We start from the raw sequence: 22,483 nt of genomic DNA on the forward strand, positions 1-22,483 counted from the left end.
AACGCGAGAGCAAACTGCGGCAAAGCTGGTCTCCTTTCCCGGTTTGCTCTCTCATTCCCCGAACCCCTGAGCAAGCAGGTCTCCTTCCCTGCGTTTTGCAGGGTGGTTCGGGGAACGCGAGAGCAAACCGCGGCGAAGCTGGTCTCCTTCCCTGCGGTTTGCAGGGTGGTTCGGGGAACGCGAGAGCAAACCGCAGCGAAGCTGGTCTCCTTTCCCGGTTTGCTCTCTCGTTCCCCGAACCCCCGAGCAAGCAGGTCTCCTTCCCTGCAGTTTGCAGGGTGGTTCGGGGAACGCGAGAGCAAACCGCGGCGAAGCTGGTCTCCTTTCCCGGTTTGCTCTCGCGTTCCCCGAACCCCCCTTGAAGCCGCCCAACAGCGCTGCAGTGTGGCCACATCTAACACCACCTGCAGCGCTGGTTGCTGTAAGTGTGGCCACTCTGCAGCGCTGGCCCTATACAGCTGTACTAATACAGCTGTAACAACCAGCGCTGCAAAATTTTAGATGTAGACATGGCCACAATCAACAACAGAATGGGATGGATTCTTCTTGCCTCACATTCACATGGACAGCAGGGAGCTCTGGGTGATGTGGCCTTCACAAGGGAGAGGAGTGGAGCTGGAGTGAGGTCACTGGCTATGGGGAGGGGCTGGCAATGGGGTCTGGGAATGTGACTAGTACAGGGGTCAGCAACCTTTCAGAAGTGCTGCGCCGAGTCTTCATTTAGTCACTCTAATTTAAGGTTTTGCGTGCCAGTAATGCACTTTTAATGTTTTTAGACAGTCTCTTTCTATAAGTCTATAAAATAGAAGTAAATTACTGTTGCATGTAAAGTAAATATGGTTTTTAAAATGTTTAAGAAACTTCATTTAAAATTAAATTAAAATGCAGAGACCCCCAGAAATGTGGCCATGGGGGAAACTTGCTCCTTCCCCCCCTTCCCACACCCTGTTGCCAGCACAGAGTGCCCCCCCCCAGCCCAGCGGTGTCCATGTCTCAGGGTCCCCCTAGCCTCTGCCCAGTTCAGAAATCACTCAGGGGAACGATTTCCCACCTACACAAGGACAAATCACTGCAGGTGAAAATGGGGGGAAACACTCCAAACCTGAGATCTGAACTGGCCATTGGCGAAGGGCAGAGAAAATGGGGCACAATCGGGGGAGGGGAACAGGGAAATTCTCAGGGATCTGAGGGAAGGGGGGGTCATCCTGTTGTTGCTCGTTGCTCTCTAGGGAGAAAGGGGGCAGGACGGGAGAGGAGGGGAGATCCCCATGGGAGGGGACAGCGGTAAATCCGAAGGGATCTCAGCCCCCCTTTCTCTCCCCGCTCCTCAGGGGTCACCCACTCTTCTCCCCCCCCCCGGCCATGTCCGGGCTGCACAAACATTTCCCACAAGCCTCCTTCCCAGCCCGGTCTCACCCCCCCCCCGGCAGCCCCTGCCCGGCCCCACGCAGGGACCCCAGTGGGGCCGGGCCCCTCCCCCCGCCACCCCCCGTGGGGCCCCAGGGCAGAGCCTGGCCGGGCCCGGGGGGCGCTGGGCTCCTCCCAGGACAGCAGCTCCGAGACCCCCGCGGACGCTGCCCCCCCCCAGGGAGCAGATCCCGGCGCTGCGAGATGCCGGGTCCCCCCCCAGACACCGGGGCAGAGTCACCGCCCGGCCTCGCTCCCCGGGGCTCGCTCCGGGCCCTGGAGGCTGCAGCTCCGCAGCGGGGCGGGCAGAGCCCGGGCCGGGCGCGGGGGGGTTACCGGGTCTCACCGGCACAAACTCTCCTGCTCCGCCCGGCCCCGGCCCCAGGCACCAGCAGCGGGACACGCGGCCTCTACGCACGCGGGACTTCCCTCCTCCCTGATCTGCGCATGCCCAGAGCCGGGAGACACAAAACTCTTCTCCGGCCCCGCGCGAGCGAGGCAGAGCCGCAGCAGCCCGCGCACGTTTGCAACTCAGCGTCTTCTCTCCCGCTCAACGTCACTTCCTGTCCAGTGAGAATCAGGAACTACATCTCCCAGCCTGCCCCGGGGGCGCTTCCGCTCTTACTAGACAAGGGAAGGGCGGTCCCTGGAGCCAGTCTGACCCGCCCCCCACCGCTCATCCTTTGCCCCGGCCCCGGCCCCGCCCCCTCCCCCAGCCGGTGCCTCTCAGACCCTCCCCCCGCCTTTTCCCGTGGAGCGGCAGAGCTGGGGGGGCTTGTGACCCCCACGTAATAACCGCCCCCCCAACTCCGACCCTTCCCCCCCCCGGCAGGAGCATGTCCGCCCCGTGCTGCCCCCGGCCCCACTGCGCTGCCCTGCGGGCTGCAGCGCTGGAGCAACCTCAGCTCTGCGCTCCTGGCCCCGGCCATGGCCTCGCTGCCGGTGTGGCGAGTGTCCCGGGCGGGGCCAGGGCGACGGAGCCCGGGAGCTGCAGGAGGGGCCGGAGCGCGGCTGGGCTGCAGAGCTCAGAGCCCAGGCTGGGCCCCGGAGCCGGGGGGGTGGATCTGGGGTGTCAGAGCCGGGGGGAGGGGCCTGTGTGGGTGCGGGGGGGTCAGGACTGGGGGTGGTTATTACGGGGGGTCACAAGCTCTGCCGCTTCCCGCGAACAGTCGGGGGCGGGGTCTGAGAGGCACCGGCTGGGAGAGGGGGCGGGGCCGGGGTCTCAGCAGGGGAAAGGATGAGCGGTGGGGGAGGGTCAAGCTGGCCCCAGGGATCTCCTTTAGCTGGGCTGGAGAGGGCGGAAGCGGCCCCCGGCGCAGGCTGGGAGATGTAGTTCCTGACTCGGGAGCGGAAGTGACGTTAGGCGGGAGACGAGCCGGGCTATGAACGCGCGCGGGGCGCTGCGGCTTTCCAAGCTCGTGCGCGGCCGTTGGAGCCTCTCGCGGGGCCAGAGGAGGTTCTTGTGTTTCCCGGCTCTGGGCAGGAGCCGATCGGGGCGGGGCGCGGTGTGATCAGCTGCTGGGTGCGCGCCGCGCGGCTGCTCCGTTGTGAGCTGGGAGCCCGGGCGGAGCAGCGGGCTCTGTGCTGGGGGCCCATTAACCCCCCCGTGCCCGGCCCGGGCTCCGCCCCCGCTGCGGAGCTGCAGCCTCCAGGTACCGCAGCGAGCCCGGGGGCCGGGGCCCGGCGGTGACTCTGCCCCAGTGTCCAGGGTGGGGGGACTGGCCCCACTGGTGTCCCTGCGTGGGGCCGGGCTGGGGCTGCCGTGGTGGAGATGAGACCGGGCGTGGGGAGACCTGGGAAAGGGGCGGATGGAAAGTATCGGTGCAGCCCGGACATGGCCGGGGGGGGGGAAGAGCCGGTGACCCCCGAGGAGCCGGGAGAGAAAGGGGGGCTGAGATCCCCTCGGAGTTACCGCTGGACCCCCCCCGTGGGGACCCTCCCCATCCTCTCCCGTCCTGCCACCTTTCTCTTTCGAGAGTAACGAGCAGCATCCAGGGTGACCCTCCTGCCCCCAAATCCCTGAGAAGTTCCCTGTTCCCCTCCCCCAATTGTGCCCCATTTTCTCTCCATTTCACCAGTGTCCAGCTCTCGTTGTGGCTGGTGGGAGCTCTGGGGGGTATCTGAGGTCCCTGGCTGGGGACTGGGTGCCAGGGAAGATCTGGTGGGACCCTGGCTGGAGATGTGGGGGTGTCTGGGGGCCATGGCTGTGGGCTCTGGGCTCCGGATACTTCAAGGTGTCTGGGGCTGCTACTAACCATGATCCTTCTCCCTGATCAACTTGTGCCAGAATCCTGGCTCCAGGCAGCCCCCAGCCAGGCCCACTCACCCTGATAACTTTCTGTCTACTTATCAAACACTGTGAGGTGAAATCACAGATTTTTCTTTTCTCCCCGCTTGAAAACTGCAGGAGTTTCCAGCCCCTAGGGAATATTCATACCCCACCCCCACAAGTCCTTGTCCTAGATCTGGGAGTGAGGGAGGTGGGAAGGGGGTCAGCACTGCTACACAATGGTCTCTTCCACAGCATTCTGGACTCATTCTTTTTGAAATCTGGTTTCATTGAGAACATTGATAATCAGTGTCGTTGCATGGAAAGACAAGGAGTGACTCCAGATGGATAGTGGGGCAAATGAGATCAGCAATTCTCCCTGTGAGGAGGGGCTCTCACTAGCTGCTCTCCCCAGAGAGCTAAAGGAGGGAAGCTGCTCAAACGCTCTGTCCCTCTCTGCTCAGGATGTTGGGATTCAGCTTCCTGGGTCAGACACTGCAGCTTCCATTGTGATCTGGGAGACCAGGCTTAGCAGCTGCTGCTCCCCCAGCAGGGGTTCTGTGCTGGGTTGTGACCTTAATTAAAGCTTCTTCTCTGCCCGGCCCAGGGGATGACTTTCTCCAGCTGGTCCTAGCCTCCTAAGGCAGCCCTGGGTCCTGTTAAAACAAATTCTGAGCCAGAGTCTCCAGGTAACTGAAAGACCTCAGGGAAAGTGCTGGGGACTGGCAAGAAGTGACTCTGCACAAACAGCCCCTCATCATTTCTCCTCCCATTATCAATTGCCAGGAGAAAATCCAGCCATGGGAGAGGAAAGCCCCCAGGAATGGGACTTTCCCAGCCAGAGGGGCAGGGAGAGAGGACAGGGGAAGGAGAGACTGAAAGGGGCAGTGGGAGAATTGAGCGGGGGGAGAGATTTCCAGCTCTCTGGTCCACCCAGACATAGGTATTGCAGCATCCCTTTGCAGAACCACTTTCCAGTGAACAAGAAAAGGCTCAGAGAGAGGAAAAGCCAGTTCCTGACTCCATATTCCCCCTGCTGGTGTGTAGCTGCCGTGGGGCCAGTGTCTGAGGGAATCCCCCACAGTGACTCCTTTGGTTCTGCTCTTTTCTAGTCTTGTGTTCAGAGACTTTGTTACGGGGTGAGGGGAGGGAGAAGGGAGATTAAAAATGTCTCTGTGGGCTTAGCCTGGCAGGAGGGGCCAGGTCTACACTCTGATAAAGAGATCAAACATGTTCCCAGCATGGCAGAGTCTAGGATGTCTGTCTGGAGGGAAAGGGCCTCGGGGAATCGTGATGTGAAATTAACTAAAGCCTGTTCTAAAACCTCCACAACTGCCCTTCTCGCCCTGCCAGGGCTGCAGAATGACATCCATGTTTTTCTCCAGCTCATCCCAGCCTCCCATGGGACAGGAGAGAGAAATGGCTGCAGTGGAGCCAGCTCAGTAGGGATTATTTTTTTGAGGGGAGGTTGGTGGGTTCCTGCAGGAGAGAGAGGGACAGCAAATACACCGGAGATGGGAAGATTTGCAGTCTGGTTTGGAGGTTGGCGTGGGGCAGGAAATGCACAGGGTGGAGAAAGGGAGGTCAGGGTGTGACAAACCTGCTGGGAGTTGTTTAATAAGTGGCCTAGATTCTAGGAACAGACCCATGAGGTTCGGAGGTGGAAATGCTCTAGTCTGTGGAGCAGAAAATAACCCAGCTGCATGGGGCTGGGAAAACTGACCAGTCTCGTAGTACTGGAGCCTGACCTGACTAACCAGTGGCTGCTGTGAAATATGAAGGAGATACCCACCAGTGAGGGTTAGGGGAGATTCCCCTCCCTTCATATCCAGCTTCTCACAATGAAGAGGCTGTTAGGCTTCCTACCAGGGAGCTCTCCCTGGTCTCTGCTAGGGCCTCCCTCTCCTCTATCTATCTGTGGCTAGTAGGTATGTGATGGATCTGCTGGGAGAGATAAGGGGCTCTCTGTTTGTCCTCTCACTCTGATGTTTCCTGGATGCTCTGAGCAGGGTGGGGATGGGACTTTGTGGACTGCAGTCCACCCAGGGCTTCCCTTTGATGGGCTCCTTTCCCCACAAATAGTGGGGCTGTGAATGGGGCAGCAGGTACTGAGTGTTGTACTCTTGCTCTTTCAGGGGCCGGTAACCTTCGAGGAGGTGGCTGTGTATTTCACCAGTGAAGAGTGGTCTTTGCTGGACCCCACTCAGAGAGCCCTCTACTGGGATGTCATGCAGGAGAACTATGAGAATGTGACCTCACTGGGTAAGAGTTACCATCCCCTCTGTTCTTGGAAGGGGAAATGGAGAGTTAAGGTTTACGCTAGCCCCAAAATGCTACTTCTACTCTGCCCAGTTTCAGCATCACCCCAATATGTCAGTGACACACACGCTACCAGAGACCTTCCCCTGCTGCAGAACACTTTGGGAACCGAGCACAGGAGCCGTATTGCACAGTGTCAAATATCTCCTGTTTGCTCAAGTAAAACTGAGGATTAAGTGCAGCATAATCAACAGAAGCTTCCTAGGGGTCACCAGATGAAATTAAGAGGCAGCAGGTTTAAAGAAAATAAAAGGAAGTTCTTCTTCACGCAGCGCACAGTCAACTTGTGGAACTCCTTACCTGAGGAGGTTGTGAAGGCTAGGACTATAACAGGGTTTAAAAGAGAACTGGATAAATTCATGGTGGTTAAGTCCATCAATGGCTGTTAGCCAGGATGAGTAAGGAATGGTGTCCCTAGCCTCTGTTTGTCAGAGGATGGAGATGAATGGCAGGAGAGAGATCACTTGATCATTGCCTGTTAGGTTCACTCCCTCTGGGGCATCTGGCATTGGCCACTGTCGGTAGACAGGATACTGGGCTAGATGGACCTTTGGATCTGACCCGGTACGGCCGTTCTTATTTTATGTATGTATGTGTGCATTTGGTGCAAGGAGTTCCTGGCCCTCAGAGACCGTGTGGAGGCTTTGGAGGCCAAGATGTTGGAACTGAAGGAGCTAAGGGAGGCAGAGAAGTATATTGATAAGGCTTTCCGGGACACTATAAAATTGTCCTAACTCCAGTCAGACAGCCCCCGGCACTGTTGAGGAGGATGAAAGGCCCAGGGAATGAGAGCAGTCAACGGGAGCAGAGGGAAAGCTTCTCATAGTTTGGACCTTCCTTCCAGATAGTGTTGGGGTAACCTCTTGCACTGAGGTTACCTCAGCGGGGGAGGAACTCCAGTTATTAAGAAAAGGCAGCTGTTAGTATTGGGAGATTCGATCATTAGAAACAAGGATATCTGGGTTTGTGATGAGCGGGAGAACCATATGGGGACTTGCCTGCCTGGTGCATAGGTTGCGGATTTCTCAAGGCATCTAGATAGATTTATGTGTAGTGCTAGGGAGGAGCCAGTGGTCATGGTACATGTAGATACCAATGACATAGGGAAGGGTAGGTGAGACATCCTGGAGGCCAAATTTAATCTGCTAGGAAAGAGACTGCCACGATAAAGGTCCTGGATTTCATTCTCAGAAATGCTCCCAGTTCCATACGCAGGGCCAGGTAGGCAGGCAGGCAGAGCTTCAGAGTCTCAATGCATGGATGAGATGATGGTGTAGAGAGATGGGGTTTAGATTTATTAGGAACTGGGGAAACTTTGGGGATGGGGGAGCCTATACAGGAAGAATGGGCTCCACCTAAACCCAAGTGGATCCGGACTGCTGGCACTAAACATTAAAAAGATGGCAGAGGAGTTTTTAAACTAAGAGATGAGGGAAAGCCAATGGCTGCAGAGGAGCATGTGGATCAGACAGAGACTTCTCTTAGAGGAGAGGTGTAATGATAGAAATTTTTCTAGTTTTAGTCAGGAAGAGAGGCTGGAACAGGATAAAGTAAGGGCCAGATCAGACAAGAAGCATTCACACACAAAAGAATCTAACAGATCAGAAAAGAGCAGACAAATAAACAATGACAAGTTTTTAAAGTGCTTGTACACAAATGCTAGAAGTGTAACTAATAAGATGGGTGAATTAGAGTGCCTCGTGTTAAGAGGATATTGACATAATAGGCATCACAGAAACCCGGTGGAGTGAGGACAACCAATGGGACACAATCATTCCAGGGTACAAAATATATCGGAAGGACAGAGCAGATCATACTCGGGGGGTAGAGAGGGGAGTGGCACTGTGTGTTAAAAATAAATGTAGACTCAAATGAAGTAAAAATCTTAAATGAAACTGCATGTTCCATAGAATCTCTATGGATAGTAATTCGATGCTCTAATAAGAATATAACAACATGGATATATTATCGAGCACCTGTCAAAGACAGTGATAGTGAGGATGAAATTTGAAGGGAGATTAGAGAGGCTATCAAAATAAAGAACTCCATAATAGTGGGGGATTTCAGTTATCCCCATATTGACTGGGTCCATGTCACCTCAGGACAAAATGCAGAGACAAAATTTCTCGATAGTTTAAATGACTGTTTCTTGGAGCAGCTGGTACAAGAACCCACAAGGGGAGAAGCAACTCTCCATTTAGGTCTGAATGGAGTGCAGGATCTTGTCCAATAGGTAACTATAACACCGCTTGGAAATAGTGATCATAATATAACAAAATTTAACATTCCTGTGGTGGGAAGAACAGCTCAACACTGTGGCATTTAATTTCAGAAAGGAGAACTATGCAAAAATGAGGGGGTTAGTTAAACAGAAAATTAAAAGGTACAGTGACTAGAGTGAAATCCCTGCAAGCTGCATGGATGTTTTTCAAAGACACAATATTAGAGGCCCAACTTAAATGTATCCCCCCAAATTAAAAAACACAGCAAAAGAACTAAAAAGAGCCACTATGGCTTGGCTTAACCATGTAAAAGAAGCAGTGAGAGATAAAAAGGCATCTTCTAGAAAGTGGAAGTAAAATCCTAGTGAGGTGTATATAGAAGGGAGCATAAGTACTGCCAAATTAAGTATAAAAATGTAATAGAGAAGCCGAAAAGAAGTTTGAGGAACAGCTAGCCAAAAACTCCAAAGGTAATAACAAAATGTTTTTTAAGTACATCAAAAGCAGGAAGCCTGCTAAACAACCAGTGGGGCCCCTGGACGATTGAAATACAAAAGGAGCCCTTAAAGACGATAAAAGTCATTGCGGAGAAACTAAATGCATTTTTGCTTCAGTCTTCACGGCTGAGAATGTTAGGGAGATTCCCAAGCCTTTTGTGGGTGACAAATCTGAGGAATTTCCACAGATTGAAGTGTCACTAGAGGAGGTTTGGGAACTAATTGATAAACTTAACTGTAGCAGGTCACCGGAACCAGATGGTATTTACCCAAGAGTTCTGAAGGAACTCAAATGTGAAATTGGGGAACTATTAGCTATGGTTTGTAACCTGTCCTTTAAATCAGCTTCTGTACCCAGTGACTGGAAGTTTGCTAATGTAACGCCAATATTTACAAAGGGCTCTGGAGGCGATCCTGGCAATTACAGACAGGTAAGTCTAACGTCTGTGCCAGGCAAATTAGTTGAAACAGTAGTAAAGAATAAAATTGTCAGGCATGTAGAAGAACAAAAATTGTTGGGCAAAAGTCAACATGCTTTCTGTAAAGGGAAATCATGTCTTACTAGTCTATTAGAGTTCTTTGAAGGGGTCAACAAACATGTGGACAAGGGGGATCCAGTGGACATAGTGTACTTGGATTTCCAGAAAGCCTTTGACAAGGTCTCTCATGAAAGGCTCTTACATAAATTAAGTTATCATGGGATAAGAGGGAAGATCTTTTCATGAATTGAGAACTAGTTAAAAGACAGGGAACAAAGGGTAGGAATAAATGGTAAATTTGCAGAATGAAGAGGAGTAACTAGTGGTGTTCCCCATGGGTCAGTCCTGGGACCAATCCTATTCAACTTATTCATAAATGATCTGGAGAAAGGGGTAAACAGAGAGGTGGCAAAATTTGCAGATGATACTAAACTGCTCAAGATAGTTAAGACCAAAGCAGACTGCTAAGAACTTCAAAAAGATCTCACAAAACTCAGCGATTGGGCAACAAAATGGCAAATGAGATTTAATGTGGAAAAATGTAAAGTAATGCACATTGGAGAAAATAACCCCAATTATATATGCAATATGACAGGGGCTAATTTAGCTACAACTAATCAGGAAAAAGATCTTTTTGTCATTGTGGATAGTTCTCTGAAGACATCCAGCAGTATGCTGCAGAAGTCAAAGAAGCAAACAGGATATTAGGAATTCTTTAAAAAGGGATAGACAATAATACAGAGAATATCTTATTGCCCTTATATAAATCAATGGAAATAACTAATTTAGACACCATCATTTTATATGTGTATTTGGGATTGTTTTCCAATGGGCTGCACTATGTGCTACCCTGACATCTAGCACTGCTGAGATCCTGCATTCATAATATCCCTGCCCTTTCTGTTCCCTTTCTCCACTGAGCCCCACACTTGTTTCCAGCTTCCCTGGGACTCTTTCTTTGTCTCTGGACCTGTCTGTCAGCAAGAAGCAGAGCCGGGGAGACTTACCCTCTGTCTGGAGACTTCGATTTCTGGGACGTGGATTTACTTTATGTTTTAGGAGACTTTGAAATTGAGTGTCTGTGACATTAAGCTCAGTACAATCTGGACTGTTGAACAGCTGTGTCCCCTCAGTTCCCCAGGCTGGGGTGCCTTTTACACTGCTCTACTGTGAGAGCAGCCACTCCTGGGCAGTTAACACACAGTTTCCAGCATGTAACTCGCTCCCAGCTACACAGTATTGGGTGCTGCTAGTCAGTGACTCCCGAATTACAGTACCCACAGGAGAACCCCAGAAAATGCTCTCCTCGCAGACATCCCCCAGAAGTGTGCATCTTGTCCTGTCCAGCACACTACTGAACAATGGGAGCTCATATGAAATCTGTTGTTTCCTCAATGGAAAATGACATGCACCAGCCTTGTTATTCCAAATGGAGTTTCCAACACACTGGTTAGGTAAAACAATAAAACAAAATTGTTAACTACTGGAAAAAAAAAAGATTTTCAGTGACTACAAGTAATGAGGCATAAAAGTCAGACTTGTTTACAAAAGAAATGCAAGAGAAAACACAAACTAATGTTTAACTTAACAAGCTAAACCAGATGTAAAACAAATGTTTCTCTCACCATGTGCTGAGACAGGCTGGCTTTCCTTTCAGCCAGGAATCCCTCTAACCTGCCCCTGCTGCGCACATTCAGTTCTTCAGGAGTTGTTATGAGCAGTGGGAAAGAGGAGAGAGAGTCTCATGCATTTTTCTCACCTTTTTTTTATAATTCAGTCCTTTGTACTAGAAACAAATTCAGTTCTCAGCTGAGTCATGGTGACAGGCTGTCGTAGATACGAGCTTCAAGTGGTCCCTGTGATGGAATGTAAATGTCTTCTTCACACCTTCCCCATCCTGGAGAATGGCTATTTGACCAGCTGTTTGCCTTGCTGTCTCTGAGGAACTTAGGGTTAGGGTTGCCACATTTTCAGCAATATCATGCTGTAAAATCTCATCACTTTACATACAATGTTGCTACACATTTTAAGGAGGATATTCAGTAGATTGTCTTTTCAAATGTTACCTCACAAGCCATACACTGATAAATGAATGGGAGGGAAGGGAACTCCCTTTTATAAACACCCAGCCAGCCAGATTGCTGTAAAATCTTGGTGGTGTGACTTCTCTGTTTGATTTACCTGTAAAGGGTTAACAAGCCCACAGGTAAAAGAAAAGGAGTGGGCACCTGACCAAAAGACCCAATAGTAAGGCTAGAACTTTTTTAAATGGGACATCTTATAGACTAACAGACGTTTTGGAGCATGAGCTTTCCTGGGTGAATACCCACTTCTTCAGATGCATGTAGTCACCCACGAAAGCTCATGCTCCAAAACGTCTGTTAGTCTATAAGGTGCCACAGGATTCTTTGCTGGTTTTACAGATCCAAACTAACACGGCCTCCCCTCTGATACTTAAATGGGACAGTAACTTTCCCTTTGTCTGTTGTTCTCCGGAGAAGGCGGCACAGAGTAGCAATGCTGTGAATGGCTTGAAGCAGGTTTGAAAATTCATCTACCGTACCTAGAAGAAATGATTTGGACAGGGAATGTTTAGACAGACACAATCAGGTTTATATTTTTTATTTTGGCTTTTGGAGCTCCTCTGCTATCCCAGGTGCTTTTGTTTGCTTCTAAGCTTTAAGCTGAACCCCCAAAAATGCTATTTTGGGTGCTTACAAAAATTGTTTCTTTTAAAATCTGGCAAAAGCCTAAGTTCCAGATGTATTGTTTTCCTTTTCAATTTTAATAAAATTTACCTCTTTTTAAAAACAGGATTGGATTTTTGGTGTTCTAAGAGGTTTGTGCATGTTGTTTGATTAGCTGGTAGCCACAGCTAATTTCCTTTGTTTTCTTTCTCAGCTCTTTCTCGGAGGGGAGGTGAAAGGGCTTGAGGGTACGCCAAAGGGAAGAATTCTCAAGTGCTCCTTCCTGGGTCTAAGGGTTTGGGGTTCTTTTGCATTTGGGTGGTGGCAGCATTTACCAAGCCATGGTCAGAGAAAAGCCTAGAGTTGCACAAATTAATTTTTAGAATCCTGGCAGGCCCCCACTTTCTGTAGTCAAAGTGACAGAGTGGAGATTCAGCCCTGACACATACTATGAACAAAATTGATCATAATTTTCTAGAAGAGTGAACATAGGGACACAGACTTGCACAGTGTCTGTCTGTGTGTTCCCAACATAGCTGTGGGTATTTCAGTCTCTCACAAGCAAGGTATTTGGCATCTTCAAACACCTGGGGAACCGGTCCTGGGAATTCACTGGTTTATTAAATGACACTGTATGGAATTGAGAGACACTTTATATTATTATTATTTTATTATAAATACCAATATGATGAAACGGCAATGAATCGTGCTAGATATGCCATGTGAGGTGTCAATGAAAATGTTATGATTTTCCAAGTTTGATAATACCGTTTCTATCTTTGTATTGTGAGTTATAGATATGTAGGGTATATCTGTATTCCAGACTTGTGTAGTATTTCTGAGTGACACCCCCAGACATATTGGCATCAGCGCTGCCCAGCCTGTTCGATGGCCCATCCGGGATTATCAGCTGTACAATGAACCCATTGAAAGGATCAAGGGGATACACCTATTGAGTCAGCAAGACATGCCGGGGTTTGCCTGTGTACTGAGACCTCCAAGTCTTTTCCATGCCATGTGCTGTGAAGCTTGTGTTTGGGACACAAGAAGTAGAAGCCACTTGGCAAAAGGAATATAAAGGGCAGCTGCATCATCTCCATTTTGTCTTCAATCCCTCTTCCTACCTCTGGAGCAACTTCTCTACAAACTGAACCCTGGAACAAAGAACTGAATGATGTGGATGCAAAGAGTCTTTCAAGCCAGAAACTCACCAATACTGCTAAGAACCAGATATATAGATTTCTGAATGTATCTGACTGTTTTCCCATTTTAACAACTTCCTTTTTTTCCTTTTATAATAAACCTTTTGTTTAGATGCTTTCTTCCTTATAAACCTTTAGTTTAGATGCTAAGGAGTGGCTGGCATCATAGTATTCTGGGTAAGATCCAAACCTATACAGACCTGGTAATGTGGCTGACTCAGAGGTCAGAAGAACACTTTGTTTATGTGAGCAGAGTTTTTAAATAACCTCTCATTGTGCCAGACCTAGGTGCTGATTGGAAGTCAGAAAACTGGAATGCAGTATAGGGGGCCGTGTGATGTCTTTTTTTCAGTTTCTCGATAACCAGTGTGGGGCATCAGAGTCACAGTTGGTGACTGATTGATGAATTTAACTTCGGTGTTAACCCCCAGTTTTGGGAGCATCTGCTCTCCCTTTTTCAGCCTGCCCTGATCTTGGCATTTTCAGTGTGGATTGCCCCAGGCACACTCGGTCACACTAAGCACTGAAGTTAAATTAATAGTGTTTTTTATGACACAGTGATATGAAATCAACTGAACTCCTTTGTTTTCTTTCATCTGAACAGGGTTTCCAGTTTCCAAACCTCATATAATCTCCCAGCTGGAACAAGGGGAACAGCCATGGGTCCCAGACCTCCAGGGTTCAGAGGAAAGAGAGATCCTGAGAATTCCCTGCACAGGTGAGGAAAGATTAAACCAACTCAGAATCTGCAAGTGCCTGAAGGAAACATCTGGGATGCCCTACAATGCCCTTGGAAGGTTTCTCACTTCATTATTGTCCCTAGCAGGGGTCATATCCTCAGGGTAAATATAGCTCATGGCTTCCTGTAGACCCTAGCAGACACCAGGCAGTAGCTTCCTCCCTTCCCCCTGTGAATTTGGATGGGATGTGAGGGCCAAATGGATCCCCTCCTCTCTCCGGTTTAGGGGAAGAGTTTGGAGGAGTTCAGTTCTTGTTTTTATTTGACCTCTCTCAAGCACTTGTTTTGGTTTGGCTTTGCCCTGTCTATCCCTGTTTGAGGTTTCTGTCTCTTATCACAGCAGGTGATGCAATGGTATGTGAGAAAGAGGATCAGAATTCTCAGCAGGAAAATGTTGAGCAAATGGCTAAACACAGAGAATTATCGCAAAGAGGGAAAAATAATGTGTCCAGGAGTCATGAGCAGGGAAAATCCTGTGAGATTCAGCACAGACCAGAAAGAGAGCAAGGAAACCAGCCAGGGGAGAAAATGGGTAAATTTATTTCCTGTCGGGCAACTCAGAAGAGGGTCAAGGAAACCATAACACAGCAGGAAATCCTCATGGGAAAGAGGAAAAATACATGCACTGAGTATGGAAAAACCTTCACTTGCAGATCAGCCCTTTCTGTTCATAAGAGAATCCACATAGGGGAGAGGCCCTATGAATGCCATGAGTGTGGGAAAACCTTCACTTGCAGCTCAAACCTTACTAGGCACTGGAGAATCCACACAGGAGAGCGGCCCTATGAATGCCGTGAGTGTGGGAAAAGCTTTATTACCAGCTCAGCCCTTTCTCAACATCAGAGATTCCACACAGGGAAGAGGCCCTATGAATGTTGTGAGTGTGGGAAAAGCTTCACTAGCAGCTCAGACCTTTCTAAACATCAGAGAATCCACACAGGGGAGAGGCCCTATGAATGCTGTGAGTGTGGGAAAAGCTTCACTAGCAGCTCAGAGCGTTCTCAACATCAGAGAATCCACACAGGGGAGAGGCCCTTTGAATGCAGCGAGTGCGGGAAAAGCTTCTATTGCAGCTCACATCTTATTAGGCATTGGAGAATCCACACAGGGGAGAGGCCCTATGCATGCTGTGAGTGTGGGAAAAGCTTTATTACCAGCTCAGACCTTTCTAAACATCAGAGAATCCACACAGGGGAGAGGCCCTATGAATGCCATGAGTGTGGGAAAAGCTTCACTAGCAGCTCAGACCTTTCTCAGCATCAGAGAATCCACACAGGGGAGAGGCCCTTTGAATGCAGTGAATGTGGGAAAAGCTTCAATTGCAGCTCACACCTTATTAGGCATGGAAGAATCCACACAGGGGAGAGGCCCTTTGAATGCCGTGAGTGTGGGAAAAACTACGTTCACCGCCAGCAGCTTATTAGGCATCGGAGAATCCACGCAGGTATGAGACCCAATGGAAGCAGTGAGTGTGGGAAAACCTTGTCTTGCCACTGATCCCATATGAGCCATCAGAGAATCTGCAAGGGGGATCAACAGCATAAACCCTCTAGGGCTATCAATACTTTAATACTTTCCTGATTCCCACATAGTAACTTTTAAAAGCTGTTTGAAGCACCGATATCTCTCAGCTTGTCCAGATGAGTGAGTGGCCCATTTTTGCATTTTGCAGTTTGACCTCTTTGAGGTGGACTCATTTGTCCTTTCTATCAACTCCATTTTCCCATGAGTAATTTGAGTGTGCCCTTCCTATCAGGAACCAGAGAGCATCACATTTATACCATTCCTTCTATTGCAAAGTTGTTAGTCACCAGTGATACAGATTGTATCATTGCCAATTGTTCTCATGTTGTGCTGAAGAGCAGTTATAATGGGAACATTTCATATTACATTTAAATGAAGAGGAGCAGGGGCAGGAAAAAAGTGTCATTTCAGCATCTGATATTGGAAGGAGGTGTAAAAAGCGACAAAGTCCTGTGCCACCTTATAGACTAAAATACACATTGGAGCATAAGCGATATACAAAAACCTGCAGAAGAACACTTCAATCTCCCTGGACACACAATAGCAGACTTAAAAGTAGCCATCCTGCAGCAAAAATACTTCAGGGCCAGACTTCAAAGAGAAACTGCTGAGCTTCAGTTCATTTGAAAATTTGACACCATCAGCTCAGGATTAAACAGATTGTGAATGGCTAGCCAACTACAAAAGCAGTTTCTCCTCCCTTAGTGTTCACACCTCAACTGCTAGAAGAGGGTCCCATCCTCCCTGATTTAACTAAGCTTGTTATCTCTAGCCTGATTCTTCTTTGCATATTTATACCCACCTCTGGAAATTTCCACTACATGCATCTGACGAAGTGGGGATTCACCAATGAAAGCTTATGCACCAATATGGCTGTTAGTCTATAAGGTGCCACAGGACTCTTTTCATCACGTTTTACAGATCCAGACTAACACAGCTACCCCTCTGATACTTGGAAGGAGATGGAGTGAGATCCCCTCCTTCCCGATCACAGCAGAACTGTTACTTTTTGTCTGAGCCAGGCAGAGTTATCGTCATCACATTCTACCCCTCCACTTCTCAAAGTGTCATGTGATGAAGTGTTCTCAGTTGTCTGTGCTTGGAGATGATGCTTTGACTTATTTAATCCTATACCAGAGTTGCTATGACTGGAGATGAACGTATCAAAGACCAGGAAGGGGAATTCAAATGAATCCTAAATACAGTGTCATCATTTCGAGTTTAAATCCTGGGTTCCATCTATTGGTAAAGCCAATTCTGGCAAGGTGGCTGCTTTTTCCCCTATTATGGGGATGCTAGGATACTAAACATGTTGTAAATAACATAACTGACTATTGAGACAGTGCTCACTGAAATATGTTTGAATGGATCAGAGGAGAATGTGATGGGAGAATCTCTTGTCCTGATTCTAAATAATTAGATGTAACCTGCTCTGGAATTTCAATTTGCACTTTCATTGTCATGTATTCTCTCTCTCTCTCTCTGTGATCTGGGTTTCTATCTTTCTTGATGGCTGTGTGCTCACACAATTAGATATTAGTTCAGCTCAGATTTATTGGAGAATTTAAGACAAATGACCATTTGCTAAAGTCATAATTTCTCACTTCAACTTTGCTTTTTCCCCATCCTTCCATGATGATATGGAGAAAGTTCAAATGCAGTTCTGTCAATAGGAGAGAACTCTCCAATTTACTGGCCATGCTAACAAAGACACAGCAGTGATTTAAAATCTCCACTTGGAAATGGTGAACAACAGCAGACCCCCGACTAACTGAAGGAAGTGAATATGACCACAGTGTAGTTCAGTTGTTTAAATCAATATTGTCTCAGATGGACTCCTCCACATGGACTCCTCCTGAGGGTCGAAATGACAGTCTGGACCTATACATCGAATGCTTCCGCCGACGTACACAGGCAGAAATTGTGGAAAAAGAACATCGCTTGCCTCATAACCTAAGTTGTGCAGAACGCAATGCCATCCACAGCCTCAGAAACCACCCTGACATTATCATCAAAGAGGCCGATAAAGGAGGTGCTGTTGTCGTCATCAACAGGTCTGCTACCAAAAGGAGGCATCCAGACAACTCTCCAACACCAAATTCTACAGGCCACTTCCCTCATATCCCACTGAGGAATACACTAAGAAACTGCAACATCTACTCAGGACATTCCCTACACTAACACTGGAACAAATCAACATACCCTGAGAGCCCCAACCAGGGTTATTCTATCTACTACCCAAGATCCACAAACCCGGAAATCCTGGACGCCCCATCATCTCGGCCATTGGCACTCTTACTGAAGAACTGTCTGGATATGTGGACTCTCTACTCAGACCCTATGCCATCAACACTCCCAGCTATCTCTGTGACACCACTGATTCCTGAGGAAACTACAATGCATTGGTGACCTTCCAGAAAACACCATCCTAGCCACCATGGACGTAGAGGCTCTCTACACAAACATCCCACACACAGATGGAATACATGCTGTCAGGTATGGTATCCCTGATGATGCCACAGCCCAACTGGCTGCTGAGCTCTGTGCCTTTATCCTCACACACAACTATTTCAAATTTGATGACAATATATATCTCCAGATCAGTGGCACTGCTATGGGCACCTGCATAGCCCCACAATATGCCAATATTTTTATAGCCAACCTGGAACAACGCTTCCTTGACTCTTGTCCACTCACGCCCTTTCTCTGCCTACACTACATTGATGACATCATCATCTGGACCCATGGGAAGGAGACTCTGGAAAAATTCCACCACGATTTCAACAGCTTCCACCCCACCATCAACCTCAGCCTGGACCAATCTACATGGGAGGTCCACTTCCTGTACACCACGGTGCAAATAAGTGATGGTCACATTAACACCACCCTATACCGAAAACCTACCGACTGCTATGCCTACCTTCATGCCTCCAGCTTCCATCCCGGGCACATCACACGATCCATTGTCTACAGCCAAGCACTGAGGTACAATCGCATCTGCTCTTACCCCTCAGACAGAGACCAACACCTACAAAATCTCCACGAAGCATTCTCAAAACTACAATACCCGCACTAGGAAATAAGGAAACAGATCAACAGAGCCAGACGTGTACCCAGAAGCCTCCTACTGCAAGACAAACCCAAGAAAGAAACCAACAGGACTCCACTGGCCATCACATACAGTCCCCAGCTAAAACCCCTCCAGTGCATCATCAAGGATCTACAACCCATCCTGGACAATGATCCCCCACTTTCACAGGCCTTGGGTGGCAGACCAGTCCTCGCCCACAGGCAACCTGCCAACCTGAAACATATTCTCACCAGTAACTGCACACCGCACCATAATAACTCTAGCTCAGGAACCAATCCATGCAACAAACCTCGATGCCAACTTTGCCAACATATCTACACCAGCAACACCATCACAGGACCTAACCAGATCAGCCATTCCATCACCGGTTCATTCACCTGCACGTCCACCAATGTAATATATGCCATCATATGCAAGCAATGCCCCTCTATGTACATCAGCCAAACTGGACAGTCGCTACGGAAAAGGATAAACGGAGACAAATCAGATATTAGGAATGGCAATATACAAAAACCTGTAGGAGAACACTTCAACCTCCCTGGCCACACTATAGCAGACCTTAAGGTGGCCATCCTGCAGCAAAAAGCTTCAGGACCAGACTTGAAAGAGAAACTGCTGAGCTTCAGTTCATCTGCAAATTTGACACCATCAGCTCAGGATTAACAAAGACTGTGAATGGCTTACCAACTACAAAACCAGTTTCTCCTCCCTTGGTTTTCATACCTCAACTGCTAGAACAGGGCCTCATCCTCCCTGATTAAACTTACCTCATTATCTCTAGCTTGCCTGCATATATATACCTGCCCCTGGAAATTTCCACTACATGCATCTGACAAAGTGGGAATTCACCCACAAAAGCTCATGCTCCAAAATGTCTGTTAGTCTATAAGGTGCCACAGGATTCTTTGCTGCTTTTACAGATCCAGACTAACACGGCTACCCCTCTGATACTCAGATGGCTATGTTGGCAGGGACAAGGCCTCCTGCTGATGTAGCACTATCTACACAGGGGATTAGAGATGTGCAACTACGTTGCTCAGCTGTGTCGATTTTTTCACACCCCTGAGCAATAATTATACCAATAAATGTCTTTAGTGTAGACCAGACAGTTTTCTCTTGTGTTTTCTGCATTTGTATCACTTCTCCCCTACTTCCTACTACTTTGTAAGATTTAAAGTGTGACAAGAGAGGTATTTTTCCTCATGATGCAAACATTCCCACATAGGAGACGCCTTCCACCAACATGCATGGCAGAAGAACCAGAGAGAGATGAACTCTCAGAAGTGTTGGGACAAACCACAACTTGAGCCAAGATTCAGGTGTTGGCAATGGGGATTAAAAGAAAACTAACGTATATGACCAGAATTTGTGATTTTTGAATATATTAGTGTTACTAGTGAAAATGAAATTATAGGTAATGTTATTGGTTAAAGAGTAAGAGACTAATTGTTTGATAATCTGAATTATTTTGGAAAACTGAAAGTTGTCTTGTTTTTTCTTTTTTTAGTTGTACAGGAAATGATGTCCAATCTTCAAAAGTTAATTTGATTTAATTTGCCTCCTGTAGTGTAAGGAGCTCTGGTAGAAAACCTCACTCCAAAGGTTGGGGTGGGAGAATAGGTGTTAGAAAGAGTGTATAAGAGAATATTGGGTCTATATAGATTTTATTTTTTTGTATTTCAAATAGAGCATATTTTGCTTAGCTTCAAAGTCAATTTCTATTAAAAGGAAAACTACTCGAGGAGACAAGTTGTATAAGTTTTTACCCACTTAAACTGTAAGCATCACTGTGGTGCTTCAAGGAAGGCAGGGCCCTGGCTCCTGGGGACTAGCAATCACTGCACTAGATTGAAGTCTGAGGTGACAATCTACTTAGGTAGGAAAGGTAACTGTTAAAAAGTGTAGGTTGCGTTTTGTGATTTTATTTTGTTGGTAACAGTTGATTTCCATCATTCACATCTGTTTGTTTAAATCTCTGTCCGTTGTTAAAGAAATTTCCCTTTGTTCAATAACTGTGCTCAAGTGCTATGTGTGATCCAGTAGCAGTGGCTACAGTAAAACTGGTAACCTGGGATGTACCATTGCTTTGGGCAGAGAGGAGCTGGGATTTTTCTGAGCCCTGGTCTTCTCTAGGGGAGGGAATCAATCTAAGTTACGCAACTTCAGCTACATGAATAACGTAGCTGAAGTCGATGTACTTAGATCGACTTAACTGTGGTGTCTTCATCGCGGTGAGCCGACTGCTGCAGCTCCCCAGTAGACTCTGCCTGCGCCTCTCACCGAGCTGGAGTACAGTGGTCGACAGAAGAGTATTCGAGGATCGATTTATTGCATCTACACTAGACGCAATATATCGACCCCCGCTGGATCGATCACTGCCCGCCAATTCGACAGATAGTATAGACATACCCCGAGTGTCTGGTGATTGGAGCTGGACCCCAGAGGGGGACATGTTGAAGAAACTCAGGGGTTAAGGTGCCTTTATTGTCAACTGTCAAGGTTGCTGTAGCTCAGAGGAGGGTGCTTGACTGCCTGACAGGCTGGTGAGTTTGGGCACTAACATCCAGCTGCCAAATGCAAAAGTCCCTCTTCCTTGTGGCAGGTGACCACAAGGAGACTCACGGCCCTCAGCACCCAGAGAAGGGTCACAATGTGCATCTATGTTGATCCACACAGGGAAAGCTCCCTATAGTATAAAACTCTGCCCTGTGAAATCATGAAACATGTGCTCTTCATGCTGTGAAAGCACATAAAGAATCCAAGTGCTAGGGGGTAGGGTTTGGGTCCAGAGGGACCTAGACAAATTGGAGGATTGGGCCAAAAGAAATCTGATGAGGTTCAACAAGGACAAGTGCAGATTCCTACACTTAGGATGGAAGAGTCCCATGCACTGCTACAGGCTGGGGACAGACTGGCTAAGTGGCAGTTCTGCAGAAAAGGAGCTGGGGATTACGGTGGACGAGAAGCTGGATATGAGTAAATAATGTGCCCTTGTTGCCAGGAAGGTTAACAGCATATTGGGCAGCATTAGTAGGAATGTTGCCAGCAGATCGAGGGAAGTGATTATTCCCTTCTATTTGGCACTGATGTGGCCACATCTGGAGTATTGCATCCAGTTTTGGCCCGCTGCTCCAGAAAGGATGTGGACAAATTGGAGAGTGTTCAGAAGAGGGCAACAACAATTATTAGGAGACCTAGGCATATGATTTATGAAGAGAAGGTGAGGGACCTGGAGTTATTTAGTCTGCAGAAGAGAAGAGTGAGGGGGGATTTGATAGCAGCCTTCAACTACCTGAAGGGGGTTCCAAAGAGAATGGAGCTTGGCTGTTCTCAGTGGTGGCAGATGACAGAACAAGGATCAATGGTCTCAAGTTGCAGTGGGGGAGGTGTAGGTTGGATATTAGGAAAAACTTTTTCACTAGGAGGGTGGTGAAGCACTGGATTGGGTTCCCTAGGGTGGTGGTACAATTGCCATCCTTAGAGGTTTGTAAGGCCTGTCTTGACAGAGGGAGCTGCATTCTTGTGCCAAACAGTCACTAGAAGGAGACAGACAAAGGCCTTTAAGATGAGGTGTCCATCACTGTCAAAATATCATCTCTCTTCTTCAGCTCACTGGCAGCCTGAATTTCTTACTTATGCTACCAGATTCTTGTCTGGACTCAGCACTATCCAGCCCCTCTGTATGTAGTGGGCAAGAACCACAAATCTTGTCTTTAAAACAAGCTGTCCCCTTCCTTCTTAGGGAAGATTTTTCTATGATTGGAGTTGAGCTTCAGTTCCCCTCTCACAGGGGCAGGCTGGGTGTGGGGCCAGCTCCCAATGAGATCTGTTTTCACCTTTGCACCCTAACTCTGCTCCCAGCTGTCAGGCAGCTTCCAGCCCATCCACCCTGCTTACTAGCTCCATGGTCATGTGTCATCCCCTTTGCCGGCACACGTAGCCTGCAGGAAAGCTGCTCCTGCCAGCTGTGGTGGTGGTATAGGGGTGAGCATAGCTGCCTTCCAAACAGTTGACCTGGTTTCACTTCCCAGCCAATGCAGTAATGGC

At 48.2% G+C, this 22,483-nt stretch overlaps 1 protein-coding gene and 1 long non-coding RNA gene across 2 annotated transcripts in view; one reads left to right on the forward strand and one right to left on the reverse strand.

Moving 5' to 3' along the window:
* LOC115660748 overlaps window positions 1-2,044 on the reverse strand; it is a 29,319-nt gene extending 27,275 nt beyond the window's left edge. The window contains exon 1 of the long non-coding RNA XR_004002906.1: window positions 1,754-2,044. This is a non-coding gene — a long non-coding RNA (uncharacterized LOC115660748). The remainder of the gene's footprint in view (window positions 1-1,753) is intronic.
* LOC115660743 (zinc finger protein 883-like) overlaps window positions 1-20,179 on the forward strand; it is a 573,128-nt gene extending 552,949 nt beyond the window's left edge. The window contains exons 7-9 of the mRNA XM_030582399.1: window positions 14,499-14,666; window positions 15,171-15,265; window positions 19,662-20,179. Coding sequence (XP_030438259.1) covers window positions 14,499-14,666; window positions 15,171-15,265; window positions 19,662-19,786 — 388 coding nt within the window. The 3' untranslated portion in view covers window positions 19,787-20,179. The remainder of the gene's footprint in view (window positions 1-14,498; window positions 14,667-15,170; window positions 15,266-19,661) is intronic.
* The last annotated feature ends 2,304 nt before the right edge of the window (window positions 20,180-22,483 follow it).

The sequence above is a fragment of the Gopherus evgoodei genome, chromosome 13 (assembly GCF_007399415.2).
Source record: "Gopherus evgoodei ecotype Sinaloan lineage chromosome 13, rGopEvg1_v1.p, whole genome shotgun sequence".
NCBI classification, from domain to species: Eukaryota; Metazoa; Chordata; order Testudines; family Testudinidae; genus Gopherus; species Gopherus evgoodei.